Here is a 14,762-nt window from a genome sequence, read left to right as displayed (position 1 = left end):
ATTATCATTTTAATAATCTGAGAGATCACGATTTCTATCTGGTGAAGGCGGAGACTCCGTTTTACGAGGATTTCATATTTTTTTATTTCCGGTGAACGAAAGAATAGTAGGTAATTGAATGACTGAATGGCTTTGTGGGATTGAATCGAGCTCAGCTTCATATCCTCTCCTACCTCTCCTGCCTTTTTAAGCCATCGCATCTTCACTCATGCCTTTATTTCTGGTCGGCAAAAGAATCGACTCGCCCGATTTTTAAACGAAGACGTATCCCCTCCATTCGGTAGCTCTCTTTGCTTCTTAAAGAGTGTTAGGCAGTGGCGGATCTATGGGGGGACCTTTCTATCTATTAAAGGGGGCTATAGCCTCCCCATTGGATCGGAAGTCACACTAGATAAAATCGATATTTTTGGTGGTTGCCACTTTGTATTTTGTTATATTTTTCTATGTATTTACCTACTTTAAGGATTTAAATACAAATTAGCTCTAAACTTAGGGCCGATTTTGCAAGTTTTTTTTATGTTACAATCCGATGGCAGATCCAGAGAGAGGCTAGGGAGGACTATAGCTCTCGCACCTCCTAATGTATCCAATTTTTTTCGAATGGTAATTTTTTTCGAACCCCCACTACTGCTGAGATATTACCCCCTAATTATTTATTTATTCATTGCATATCACTAAAAGTAGGCTATGGCCTGGTTGTAGCATTAAATTTAACCAAATAAATGACAAGTCTACCTATCTGATAACAAAGTATAGAAATAGAATATAGCTTCACGTGTAATATAAAAAATAAATTTATTCTAATATCATACAACTAACTAATGAAGATTGACCCAAATAACCCAATCCCAAGCTCTCCATGATAAACCACAATGTCGACTACCAAGAATCGATGAACACTTATTCTTAAAAAAATTAGTATTTGCGGGGAAGGTCTTAAAAATATCTTCAGATAGGTCTCTCCACTCCTTTATTACTTAGCCCCTATGCTGGATCCGCCACTGGTCTTCGGAGACTGGGTGTGGGATAAGAATGTCCTTTTTCACAACGATTACTGCCTCAGAACCTACCCCCACTCACTCAATCACGGTCCCAGTATCTATTCCCACGTCTTATCCGCCTTTTCCTCTCCCTCCCCACCGATTCACAACTCTCGCAATGGCCGAGTATTTATAACCCAGACCGACCTCAACTATTTCTCGTCCTCCCCCCACCACCTCTTCTCCAGGGCACGCAATCGCACACACTGAATATCCAGCCTCACTTCCTCGCCCCACCTCATCCCACTTCTCCTTCCTTCCCTCAGGTTCATCCACAGCGTCTTCCGCTCCGACGCTTCGTCTTCGGGTCGCTCCTTATTCCTTTCCTTCCCTTACTTTATCATTCTTCCCTCACCCACGCCGTGTTCTTTATATCAACGTATGTGCATAACTTGATGGCTGTTTTGCTTATACCTTCATTGTGTGTCGCATTTAACTGCCGAAGCTACTCAATTCATTTCTCGTGGATGTAAAGGTATCATTTTTTCAGTATGCCGAGGTCTCACTAATTTTTTTTCGGCTTCTTGTCCTGCTTCCCAACAATAAATTATCGAGGTTCGAGTAAGGGTTATGAATAGTGTGATCTAAGACGGTTCACAATGGAGAAGGTAACTATACGGTGTGTCTAGCAACTAATAATCACCGCGATGATCGCGATTACTTTAGGGTAAATAATTTAGGACATTGTCAAAATTTGTCGGTACCTCAAATTTTAAAATTTCGGCTCAGTATTTTCACAAATGTTCAAATCTCATAATTGATAAATAAAATGATAAATTTTATTGTACTGACCAATGGTTTATTAATAACAATAACGCAATAACAGCAAGACTTGTTATTTTTGTTTGACCTGATGATGACGCTGAGCATCTGAACGCGTTGTTATTATTAATAAATCATTGGACGGTACAATAAGTGTTATCATTTAATTGAGCATGCTGTTCCACAATATCTCGCCGAGCACAGTTGAACGCGTAATTGCTAATTCTATGCATGCAAATGTTGAAAAAATAATTTCACAATATCCCGAAAATTTCAGTTTGGCGATGTAAATTTGAAACGAGCAATTCGGAGAAAAAATAGACAAAATACGATCAGCTGCGAGGATGTGATGCATCGTCTTAAATATAAGTCTCAGAATGGTACATGCCGCTGCAAAGTCAAGAAGAACTAGAGTGACCCGATAGATGTCAGAATCATGCCCTCGAGAGAGTTGTGAGGCGCTCCCCTCTGCTGCTCCGTTTATTTAACTCCCGAGCACCGACTTGCTCCGCTTGCGTGTTCTTACCCCCCCCCCCCTCCCATTTCCTTCCCCCCTGTGAGACCTTGCTCCCCAGCTTGGCATTCAATACGGAGTTTCTCACGTATTTGCAACCCCTTCGACAGATGTCCTAGGTGGCCCCAGACTGCATTCCTATCCCATCGACTCGTTCACCCGCGATTGGTCGACTGTCTTCTTTTTATTTTTTATTTAAAGCATCCGCCCTCCCAACCACCCACTCACTACCCCCCCTCCTCCGCTGCCGATCGCTAGGATTGAGAAAAAGAGATGAGACGAGATGTTTCAGAGTTTCGCTCGTGTTTTTTTTTTTTGTTCCGAGCTCCCTGATTCTATCTCCGTCCTCATGTCTTCGTTTTTCGCCCCGGGTTCCAGCGTGTGCCGATGAAAACGGGCCGCAGACGGAACGGCTATTGTGATTATTGGAAATTTTAAAATTGTGTTGGACACAACTCTTTTTCACTTCATGTAGATAAGATTAACATAGCTTCAACCGATTGGGGCGCGATACAGAGGAAGTTCGACATATTGACATAAAAGGTAGCTGCACTTCTCTACAGTTATTTAATTCGTGCTACGCGTTTCGGCTCGCAGAGCCATGATCTAGGATGGCTTTGTGAGCCGAAACGAGTCGTACGCAATAAATAATTGTAGAAAAGTGAGACTATCTTTTATTTCCATTAACAAAACTTGTTACTGGCTGCTGAAAGGACAGAAAGGCGAATTTATATTTTTTAAGTGAAATTATTAACTGAATGGGCTCTATTTCTGGAAATTAGCTGTAACATTGAGGATCTATAAATCTGTTTTCAATCTATGTTTAATATTTTAAATGAGAAATTAACTTTTTAACTTTTCGCTAAGTTTCTGTAACGTTGATGTTTGGTTTCATCGTTGTAGTCCATACTCTTTCTGTTTCGAAATTCATTTGGCGAGCCCAAGAGAATGGATAAGATGGCGGAAAGGATTTCCCGCATTTTTCAGTCGCCTTCTCCCTTATCCTCATCGCTCTCCTCATCTTCGACTGTTGGCACATTTTCTATCTTTTCTTTCCCTCTTCACCTCTTCCCGTTTTCATTCACTCCGCTACTTTTTTAGCCACCACTTTCCCCTCCATTGGAGACACAGAACTCATCGGAAGGAATTCGTCGTCGGACAAAACGGGAGCGCAGAGTGAATTTTCCGTTACGTCTGTGATGTGCTCGTTGGATTCCCTCCCTGCCAGTAGAGGGTAAAATGATGTTTTGCCTGTATTGATTTCTGATCACCCGTTTTGAACGTCAATCCGAACGGATTTTATCCTCGTCATGGTAATTTTTGTTCGTGGACGACTCATGATGACCAGGCTTCGTTATAACCGATTGAGTCTAATAAGCTTTTGGAAATAAATTAAATTCACTGACTCATGTTTAATTATGTGGTATTCCATTTTGAGGCTCCTTGGGTGATATCCATTACCTACAACACTTCTTTTTTTAAATATAGAGACCCGAGCTTAGCTGAATCATCATCATCTTGCTAAATTATCAGCTATTTATATTGCTATTGTAGCATTAGTAATTTAAAAAAAGAAGAGAGAAATGTGAGACGGGCCCCAGTAAAGGGGAAAAGTGAATGTATTCGTTAATGAGAGAGTTGTAATTAGTTTAGTTTTTCATTTTCACTGTATGATTCGCTCAAAGTCTGTCTCCTCGCGGACCATTCTATATTTAGCAGCAGTGTAAAAATATATTTTTTCTATGTGGTTGGGCCGTAGTATTAAAAATCTAATAGAAACATTTCTAATTTACGTATCCTCTGTCTGGCCCTTACATTGAGAAATGCTCAATGAAATCTATTTTTCCGTTCATTCAATCTCACTCAGTTAGCATGCCTGTGAATTGATGAACTTGATGAATTCTAGGCTATACGGACCGCTTACGAACGGCTCAGATTACGCTGAAACCCCTCGCTGGAAGGCCGATAACTACTTGAAACTCTTTGGTACTCTCACGAAGATCTCTGGTTCAAAACATGAGTGAAAACTTGAGAAACCCCTGAATTGAAAATCGTCGCGGAGCGAGGCGACCTATTGAAAGGAGCTGGACCCCATTCCCAGAATGTGTGAAACTGTGGCATAGTGGTGGGTGAGCTCGTCTCTGGCTTATCATGATCAAGCTTTGAGTTGATATAATTTCGATTCAAATTGATTAAGGCACTGTTTGGAAGACGCTTAAAAAATATGAGTAAGGGATGTCATTTTCAATCCAGGAGCAGGTGAAAATTTCTTAGGTCAAATTTACTTAAAAACTTAAATTATGAACTTAGTTTGAGGTGGAACTATTCAATCGTACATTGGTGACTAAAATGGAATCTTCCAATTTTTAAACGATCCAATCTTCCAATACAAGGAATCTTCCAATTTCATGAGACCATAAGAGCCCATGAAATAGTTTACACAGATGGTAGGTAGTCTCTCATAATATTTTCTAGAAAATAGAAAATTGATTTATATCCTCTAGTAGATTAATTTTAAAGGCATGCGCAATACTTGGATGTGGCAAAAGGAGTTATCGTTTCCATTTTTGCCCGTGGTACTCCGCATGCAATATCTGCCGTTCAGCAAATCGCCCACTCCTCCCTTCTTTGGTCCACACTAGTGGGGCAATTTTCCCAAAATGCTACCATATGCCCTTTCCAAAGGATCCGTTTACTTCCATGTTTCTTTTATTTGAGATCGGGTAATCGATGGAGTTAAACTTAAAAGCGTATTTTTTTGTATTCTTATTATTACGAGGCAGAGCCAGTTGCTTGGAAATGCGTCGTTGCCTGAATACGTCTCGTGATCTCGTGGAAAGGAACTGCGCCCAGGAGGAATTTACGGCTTACTTTTCGCCACTGGACAATCTTCCACAATCATCTCTTTCAATTCCCATTCCAAGTCTCAGTATTAATTCTCTCACCTGCTAACATTAGAATTCCTCAAATTACGCTGTCTCGTACCTAATGTGAAATTTTCATGTGCAATCCACCCTCATTCTTTCTAACCCGAAGGATACATAAGTGGTTGGTTCATTGAAGATATTTAGGGGCCATGAAGTCCAGGAATGCTTGTGATATCTGTCGTAAATAATTTAGCGCGAGGTCAAATTATAAATAATACGAATAAGGAAAGATGATTTATTCTAAGTTCAATTATTATGAAATTATATCTCATCATTTTTTATTGTTTTCCTTGAAAAATTGGATGCTCATATTCTCCCTCGATATACATATGTAGGTTAATTTGCAAATTATTTGTATAGGCAACTTTAAAATACATTCTGGCGATAGAATGACTTCAGTTGTTATAAACGAGAAAGAACTGTATCAAGTGACCAAAAACTCGGTATTTTACTGCAATTTTCTGCCAATAACTAATCACCCCTTCTTTTCACAGGTTTTCCGAGATCAGAGGATAGACGGGTCCGCCCTGCCGCTGCTCACGGAGGAGCATCTCACCAGCTCCCTGGCCATGAAGTTGGGTCCCGCGCTCAAGCTGAGGGCCGCACTGGCCCGCCGCCTCGGCCACTGCGCCGTCTGCCTGCACTGCGTCCACTGCCACGGCACTCCCGCGCCGCAGCCGTCCCTGGCACAGCCGGCCCTGCCCGCCGCCGCGCCCAAGCCCCCCACGCCCGCCACCACGCCCTCCCCAGCACCCACGCCCCCGGCGGCAGCCCCCGCACCCTCTGCACCCTCGCCTGCAGCATCCCCGGCACCCGCCGCCGCCTCACCCACCACCTCCGCGGCCGGAGGAAGGTCGCCACCCGCCGGGGAGGTTCAGTGAGGTTCCACACGTCTACCGATCCGAATGGTGTCGTGTTGTCTCACTTGCCGAAGGCGAAAGACCGTTGCGAGGGATCTACTGATAGACTTTTGTTCTTTCGTGTTCCGAACAGGTGATATCTCTCAATTGTTTTGGGTCTACTCCTCTTATGCTGACTCAATTGAGGTTAGTTGAAATCAGAGCACGCAAGAGACTTCAACTGGCGTTATAATTACGTCAGTAGTCGAAATATGGGGAGGTAATAATATGCACTCTTATACAACCGTACTCCTAGAAGCCCAAGCGTGAAGAACATTGTGTACTTAACATTGTTTTGGACGATATCCAAGTGCACTGATTGATGCTGGCAAATATGTGTTTTTTTAGCGAAAGGATGTGAAGGTCCTAGTTCGTAGTGGTATGGACATTTCAGTGCTGACATGAGATGGCCCGTGTACTTTTCAGTGGCAAGAGGTATCTTTAATGAGTAATATCTCCGTTCGTTATGATGGTAGTGCATTTTTGGAAGTCATTCTTTCTCCGTCATAACAAGAGAATGTGGCTGGCAGCTTGCATCTCGATTCTCGGTTTCAATATGAAAACTCGCCGCCTGCATTCTAAGGTTGAGTGTATTTACGTAAAGATTCCTATTTCGCCATGTTTCAATCGGTGAAAAATGAAACAAAAACAATCAACTCGGTGAATAATTCTCAGGATAACTTATGAACATTGTGCTTTCCGTTCACTTGAAGAATTTGTTAATTATTTTTTGGTGTATCATACATGTATCAAAGTTGGAAATACGATGCTCTATGTGCCTATAGCATTGTTAATGGGTTATTGTTTGTAAAAAAAAGCAATCGTTGGAGAGGTGGGAATGTTTTGTAAAATGTGTACATAATTTGATTTTCAGTATGTATGGCTAGTTGTCTTAGCTCCTGCAATCGAACGCAGTGCAATGGAAAGTACAAGAGATATTTTTGGGTGATAAGAATCGACACATTTGCACTGTAAGTGAATTATGCTCTTTTATTGTGTGTTAAAGGTGCGTAAATATTTTTTATTTTATTATTTAGTGTATTATATTTTTATTGTTAATAAGCGTAGTTAATTGTGGTGGTCTATTTTCTGAAATTGATGAATTTTTGTCAAACAATCGAACAAATTCATTTTTGTTATTTGATGTCACATTTTTATGTATAAATTTTTCAAAGGCGCTTCCGATTATCAATGCACATACCGGGGCAAGATGGAGGCGATGTCGAATTTTATTTTGTGATAGCTGTCTTAGATTAAGATTTAAAACGTGTGACGATGCGCCCAATGCTAGAGAAAACATTTTTGATACAAATTTAATGACGGATGGTTGGTCCATATTGACAATGAAATAAACTGATGCGGCTGGAGATAATTAGTACTTAATGGTGATGTGAACTTTGCTGTGAATTATCCGTGCCTCAAGATAGTGCCTTTTAATCAATCACCACGCTCACAGTGCCTTTTCTCACTATAGGTATGGCTCAATTATACCTCCTATAGACATACACGTGCTTGCTCAAAATGATATAATTGGGCAGAACTGTGGAGCTTTTTACTGGAGCCAATATTTGTACCAACCTTCAGAGACATTATTTTGTAAAATTATCTTATGTATCATAGCATCATCTGCAATGAATCTTTACAAACCTATTTTAAGAGCATTGAGGTATTCTGAAGAGTGATAAAACTTTGTTGGTTTTTCAAATTATGTAATTTGTATTTTAAATACAGTTTTCAAGAAGACCTCTGTTTTTTACTCACATTACACCCCCCCCCCCCCCCCCCATTATTTACTTTTCTCAAATTGGGAAAATATCATGTCTAGCACTTATAAAATTTAATGCATGTTTAGAAGAAATATCTAGAACTTGAGAGGGCATTCTAAATACAGACTTAAATTATATTTTAATTATAAATTCAGATACATGAGGAGTTGAAAGTCGCCATTAGTAAGAAACAACGTTCTAAAACATACGTTTCACCGTAAAAACGTTGCATGAAGAGTCATGAGTTGCTTGACCTGGACCACTAGCGTCACACGCCTCATGTGTCGAGCTGAGTATGTATAATTTCGATCAATTATCTGGAAACTACGCCATTAAGAGACTGATATGGTATTTGGAGTTGGTAACTGATAACCACGGTGATTTCTGCACAGGGGTGCCGACTTACAAAAAATATTTGGGGGGGCCCAAACCGGGGATCTTGCCCAGGGAAATTTTATAAGTAGTGAGTTTTAAGTTTTTTAAGCATTTTAGAAGAGTCACATGATCAACATTATATTATAACCCTGATAACTTGAATCTCGATATCTGGACACTCCGGGGAAAATCGAAAAGCCTGACACATTTTTTCCTCACACACATAACGAATTTTTGGGGGAGCTCGGGCCCCCTCAGGCCCCATGGAGTCGGCGCCACTGTGTGCACTTGAAAAGGAAGGGTGGAAAGAGAACCGGCGCGGCGCGGCGTCGGCATTAGCCTGCTCCCTGGACTGCTGGGGACTTTGGACGCCTGGGACATCAGCACGGCTTAAAGGTTTTAAGCGAAATAAAGACTACTGTTCTCTGTTAACATGAATTTGAAATTACATTTCCTCAATCGGTTGCCTAATCAGTAGGCGCGAAGCTATAATATTGGATAAATAGGGTATAATTTGGGCCGTAAACCGAAATTTATATTCATGATGATGTGATATATCAAATTTAAAACTTATTATTGCCATTCCTCACGGTCATTAACATTATGTAGTACATATAAATTTAAAATAAATGAATCGCTCACGCCTCATAGCCACGCTAAGGATATTTTTAAAATCCGATTACAGTGCGTCCAAAGTGGCAACAAAAAGTAATATTTAACGGGACGAACTGGACCTCCTCCATATAGTCCTCTTGATTTTACCTACTGCGGTTCATGTACTGTGCCATGAGTTGCATTTCCATATTGTCTTGTCTATGAACTCAATGGCCTCTTTCTTTTTTATTTTATTTTTGCTTTGAGCCTTTGGGCAACAACCGATTTCTTCATTCAAGCCAGCACTTTTTATCTGCTAAATATTTGGTTATTCTATTAACATTTTATCTTATCAGAAGGCCTTTCATCAAAACCAGGGAGTTATGATATTAACTTTACACTTCACACACAAATAATGTTCAAAAGTTCACACATACCAAAAAAGGAAATAATTCTCAATATAGTTTTGCCAAATGACTTTTCAAAATTGAGGTTGAAAGCAACTAGGAAGCACATTTTATTCCCGAGCTCTGCACTGTAGGCTGTAGATTGCATTGTTGGGGGACTTCATCAGATGTCCTGGCTAACCGAACCATTATTCTTGGTGATCTTACAGGAAAAATAAAGTCCTTGTGTCCAAGCTCTCGCCTTAGATACAATTGCCCAGCACGATACTAAAAGAGACTATTCTGGAAATTTTGGCAAAAAGTCATGCCAGCACAGCTGATTTTGACTGCATGCCCTGCTGGCTGATTATGCAGACAGTTCCAAAACAGCTGATGTGGATCATCTACGATGAAAAGACGAAATAAAATCATTCAAAACCTCCAAGCGCATATGTATGATATAAAGATGTAATTTGTGAAAGAGGGGTAAATGGTATTGACATTGAACAAGTTAGAAACTTATGAAATATTCATTGTGTATAGTCACAGTACGAAATATTCAGTACGAGTTACATACCAAGTAAAATAACAATATCACTTGGAAGATTTTCCAGTCTTTCAGGCAGAAGTACTTGCCATTTAGGTCTGCTTATTTAAGACACAAGAAATAGGTCGTATTACAAGCCAATCCATATATGCACAAGTAGTCAAACTGCCTTCAGGGGTACAAATCTGGCACAAAGTTATCATAACGTCGGAAGGCTCTTCACTACAGCAGCCGATGCAGAGTAGGACTTTTCTGGGTACCTAGACAGCCAGGCATCACTGGAAACGAAACAGCTGACGAACAGGTAAAAGACGGTGCAAGTCAAAATATGCATAATTAGTCCTGAGCCTTTTTTACTGATCGCACCCTTTGGAGGATCAGCCATACTATAACATGAAGCTCAGCTGAACATGCAAAATTCTGGCAATAAATTACAGGGCTAAGGCAGGCAAAACTCCTCATTTAAGAACCAAAACCAGGGCTTGTAAAGCGTTTTCTGCTGTTGAAAAGAAGCCGAATGAGAACGATAGTGTGTTTGGTAATGTAATCGTAATACACCCCATCCGCCTATCCTCTCACACTCCGGGAAATCATATATCTCTAAAATGACATTCTTGAAGATGGCCATTAAAGTCGTATGTTATGTCAGGAGGTATGCTCGTAAATGGTGACATCAAAATTTGTCTATGTTTTTGCGTGGCCTTCTGCAGCTCACGGGCTCGTTGACTGCCGACTTAAACGGCTGGCGTATTATCCCTCCCCTCAACGGCTGGCTACTAATAATAATAATAATAATAATAAACGTTTATTATCGTAGACCTTCAAGGTCCTAAAGACTTTACAGAAATAAAAAATTAGCTTTTTTTTATATGATAAGAAGACAGTAATAAATAAATAAAATAACAAAGACTTAGGTACAGCAGAAATATTACATAGAATAGAAAAAAATAGTATCTTCCCCATAGCAACAATAATTTCCACTCGATACATAACAAGGCATGAAACATGAAACAGTGTTGATCTGGGGCAAAATGAATTTTTTGAAAAACATAGAGTAAGTTCACAAAGTATAAAAGAACAAGTGACTGTACCGTGGTACATAGTAGCATACAATTGGGACATCCTAAGTCTGATTACTAATTACAGGAAATATATAAATTTACACTCATACACAGGAGGAATTGACATATCGTACATATTATTAATAACAATGAGCTAAATTAAAACTAAATTTAGGATACAATGTGCTTAGGAAGATTCTTCAGTTTTTAGAATTAAGTGTTTGAATAATTTAATTTTGAAACTAGTTAAAGATTGACTTGATTTAATATCTTCCGGGAGTGCATTCCAATGCCTTGATACTGTAGCTACGTAAGATTTATGATATATTTCGGTTTTGTGCTGGGGAATCTGTAGATCAATATGCTGGGAGCGCGTTAAGCGACTTATTATGTTCTTTTTAAAAGTGAAAGAGTTGAATAGGTACTGAGGACAGCTGGATTTAAAAGTTTTAAAGGCAGAAACCATAGACAAATAGAGGCGTCTTTCCTTGACTTGAAGCCATTTTAGTTTTCTGTAAGCATCTGTAATATGATCCCAACGCTTTAGATCATATATGAATCTCAGTGAAGCATTCATCGTTACCCACGTAAGACACTGCCTCCAAAAGGCGCCTTTAGGATGCCTTTTAGGTGCCTATAGGAGGCGCTAGTGCCTTATGCCTTTTTCAAGGCGCTTTAAAGGCGCCTTTCAGTTGCCTTTAGCAGGCACCCCAATGAAAAATTTGTACATAGTTTCTATACAGGGTATAAAAATGTACACGTTTTATATACACATGTATATAGTTGTATAGAACGTATAAAATATGTAAATTCTACAGAAAGTACACAATTTCCATACAGAATGCGTACAACGTACACATTTTGCGCAAATTTGTGTGCAGTTGTATTGCCTGTATAAAAATTGTGCATTATATATACAATGTAAACATTTTATATAAATTTTTAGAGCCTGTATAGCAACATATACATTGTGTACACGGTATACAATTTACACAAGTGAATACTATATACAAAAGTTTATGTGTAAGGGTCCGTTTAAAATCTGTACTAAAACAGTTACTTCCATTATCACAATAAAACTGGAAGCTTGGTTATAAGGTGTTAATAATATACACTTAATCAGCATCCATCAATATAATCGCGTTTGACGTAATTCTCTTCATATGTGATCCACCACAGTAAATCCAACAAATTATTTTAGGCAAAAATTTGTGCAAACCAGGACAAGAAAGTATTTGCACAACTTTTCATATCTACGGAAAATATATATTTGGCATATAAAAAACTCAAGTTACAAATATTTGCCCACTACGAACTTATTTTAATATTTCGGATTTAAAATCGTACTTAGAAACCAGCGCCAAAACGACCGGCGGCCATCTTGAGTACCCAAACGGCCATTGCTACTCTTTTGTTTACTTGTGTTTACTTCCGTAACTTCCGAAGCTGCTCTATTTAGTGACTTAGCGAGTTTAGCTGTGCTATAAAAACTTGTTATGCTAGCAAATTTACGTTGAAGTACGCTGTAGAAGAGGAAAATAATCCGTATTTCGAAGTGAAATCTGGCGAAAAGGGATATGAAGAATATTGTTTCCTGCACAAGTAATAAAATCTACGTCGGAACAGGTTTCTGTGAACAGAATTCCCTGAAACAGTGGCTCTTAGTGGGACGAAGACATATAAGGAGATGCTTCTGTCAGCATCAACCCATCTCTGCGGTGCTGATCATGTATACATGTAAGTAAATGGAATATTTTTTTGTAAATCACCGAACTTTGAATGTACTCTTGTGTTCTAATACGATTGTGTAGTATATACTATGTATGGCCAAAGAGCCTCTAATTACATTCTTATAATTATATAAGGTTATTCATAATTATATTATCAGTGTAATTACAATTTGGCATGATCTTTGCTTTCGCTGGCCTACTAAAAATACAATCCAGTCAGACCGACTAAGTGGAAATATCAGGGTTCTCGCTGTAGAGTCCACTTTGATAGTAGTTCTTTATGACATTAAAGCATTAGTCTCATTCTCAATTAGCTCGTGTGTGAAGGGTTTTTATTGAAAATGAATAACCATTGGGAATATGTCGAATAATCATGGTAATTAATAAGGTGTTCAAAACAGAGCCATCAATTTAACTCTCTCCGATCATTATCATTTAGGTATCCATTTGTGCTTGTGTTCATTTTTCACAAATGCCTTTCAGTTGGAAGAGGATGCAGAAAACTACATAAACTTGGAAAATGATGCGTGGCCCTTTGAGAATAAAGGGAACTCATATACTATAATGCCAGCATTATGACATCGCAGCCTCTCCAGATCGCCCCCTAATTAGGAAAAGAAAATTTCTCGAGGTCCTGCAGGAGCATGAAGAACCCGAGGAGGTGAAAAAGGACCATGCTATCCCTGGAAGAGATAACGAGGAAAGTGATGAAGATACCGGTCAGTTAATACTTTAATAGGGAACTTATGTCAGCCACCTAATGCTATGTTGCAAGTACTGTCTTTCTTTTACTGTACTGGCTTTCAGAAATCAGCCCACTTCATAGGCGTAGCCTTGCCCATTCTTTCTGTAAAACGACCTTTGAGCATTGCTTTTGCATTCCATGTGTACCAAGGGACAATTCGACTTAAATGGCCTATGCATGTTTTGCCACATGGCTATTTTTCCTATGCCTAAAGATCCAAGCATGATTTCTGAACTAGAAAACCATTGTAACCCCCATCCCACAGACAAACTTGTTCCACTATTATGATTTTTAAGTTATTGGCTAAATAATCTTCACAGGGTGTCAAATAGATAATGAAAATAGCAATATAGTCTGTTAAAACAGCTAGGAAGAGGGTTTAACTAAAATAGAGATTCATTGACGTATTTGCATGTTATGTATGCGAATTTTTCAGTTCAATATTGGAGTACATCATCAATGAATGAGGTATTTTTAATCAGTCAATCTTTAAACTTAATTCAACCAAATATTTGACTGGTTATCAACAGTCCCATGGCTCAAATTCACTCATTTTAAGGTTGTTTAAGGCAATTATAATGGCACGTTTTTGCCTAACCTTAAAAATCCAGATTACTAAATAACATGTCAAAAAGGATGGATAAGCAATAAAAACAGTTTTAATGGTGTTTAACTGTGCCCTCTATTCCTATTTATTAATGTCAAATGCTGGTATGTATTTTCAATGCAGGTGGATCATTTCAGCAGAGTTGGAGGTGACAACTGCAGTGAAATGTGTTCGCCCCTAGCGAGGAAAGTGTTCACTGTAAGACTTTCTGTTAATAAACATTCAGTCAACAAAAGGGCAAATAAAAAGGCTTGAAATCTACAGAAACTTTAAATTTCATTTAAGGTAAGTCTTTCTATTTAATACTACTTGGGCTAGTTTTTTAATTTTCATATTCACTATTGAAGTTTCATGATAATTTTTGAAATAAACATTCAAAGTTGTTATTTAGAAATTTCATTCTTTATCCCCTAGGTGCATGGTGCAGATATTTTCAAGATTTTCACTTTGCTACAATCGATAAAGAAGCTGTATGTAAATGCAATTGGGAAATGGCTGAGAAATCAATGTCCAAAGAAATCTTGTCTTGAATAAATGCAATTTGTTATTTGGATAATTTTTTAATTTGCTTATGTCTGTGACTGCATATAGAACCATATTATAGTAGATATAATGGTGATATATTGCATAATTGTTTCAGAGTCAAGGGGTCAATGAAGGGGTAAGTGCTCCACCAGGGAGCAAGATTGAGAGCTAGCATCAGTGAAATTACCCGATTAATTAATTTTTCAGGCATGTCCTTTGCGGAAAATAGATTTTTGAATGAAAGAAAACATTTTCTTATTTAATTTTTATTGGGAATGAGTCCT

General features: G+C 38.8%; 1 protein-coding gene and 1 long non-coding RNA gene across 3 annotated transcripts in view; both read left to right on the top strand.

Moving 5' to 3' along the window:
- LOC124159218 (proline-rich protein 36-like) overlaps nt 1-6,205 on the top strand; it is an 864,854-nt gene extending 858,649 nt beyond the window's left edge. For both annotated transcript variants that reach the window (XM_046534867.1, XM_046534868.1), the window contains one exon: nt 5,738-6,205. In XM_046534867.1, the coding sequence (XP_046390823.1) occupies nt 5,738-6,124 (387 nt within the window). In that variant the 3' untranslated portion in view covers nt 6,125-6,205. The remainder of the gene's footprint in view (nt 1-5,737) is intronic.
- A 6,025-nt stretch (nt 6,206-12,230) lies between these two features.
- On the top strand, nt 12,231-14,504 carry LOC124159217. Its single transcript, XR_006864926.1, has 4 exons — nt 12,231-12,608; nt 13,085-13,320; nt 14,077-14,238; nt 14,368-14,504. It is a non-coding gene; the product is annotated as an uncharacterized LOC124159217 (long non-coding RNA).
- The last annotated feature ends 258 nt before the right edge of the window (nt 14,505-14,762 follow it).

Source organism: Ischnura elegans, chromosome 5 (genome assembly GCF_921293095.1).
Source record: "Ischnura elegans chromosome 5, ioIscEleg1.1, whole genome shotgun sequence".
NCBI classification, from domain to species: domain Eukaryota; kingdom Metazoa; phylum Arthropoda; class Insecta; order Odonata; family Coenagrionidae; genus Ischnura; species Ischnura elegans.
The sequence above is the reverse complement of the archived record's forward strand: the minus strand, read 5'-3'. Positions and strand labels throughout refer to the sequence as shown.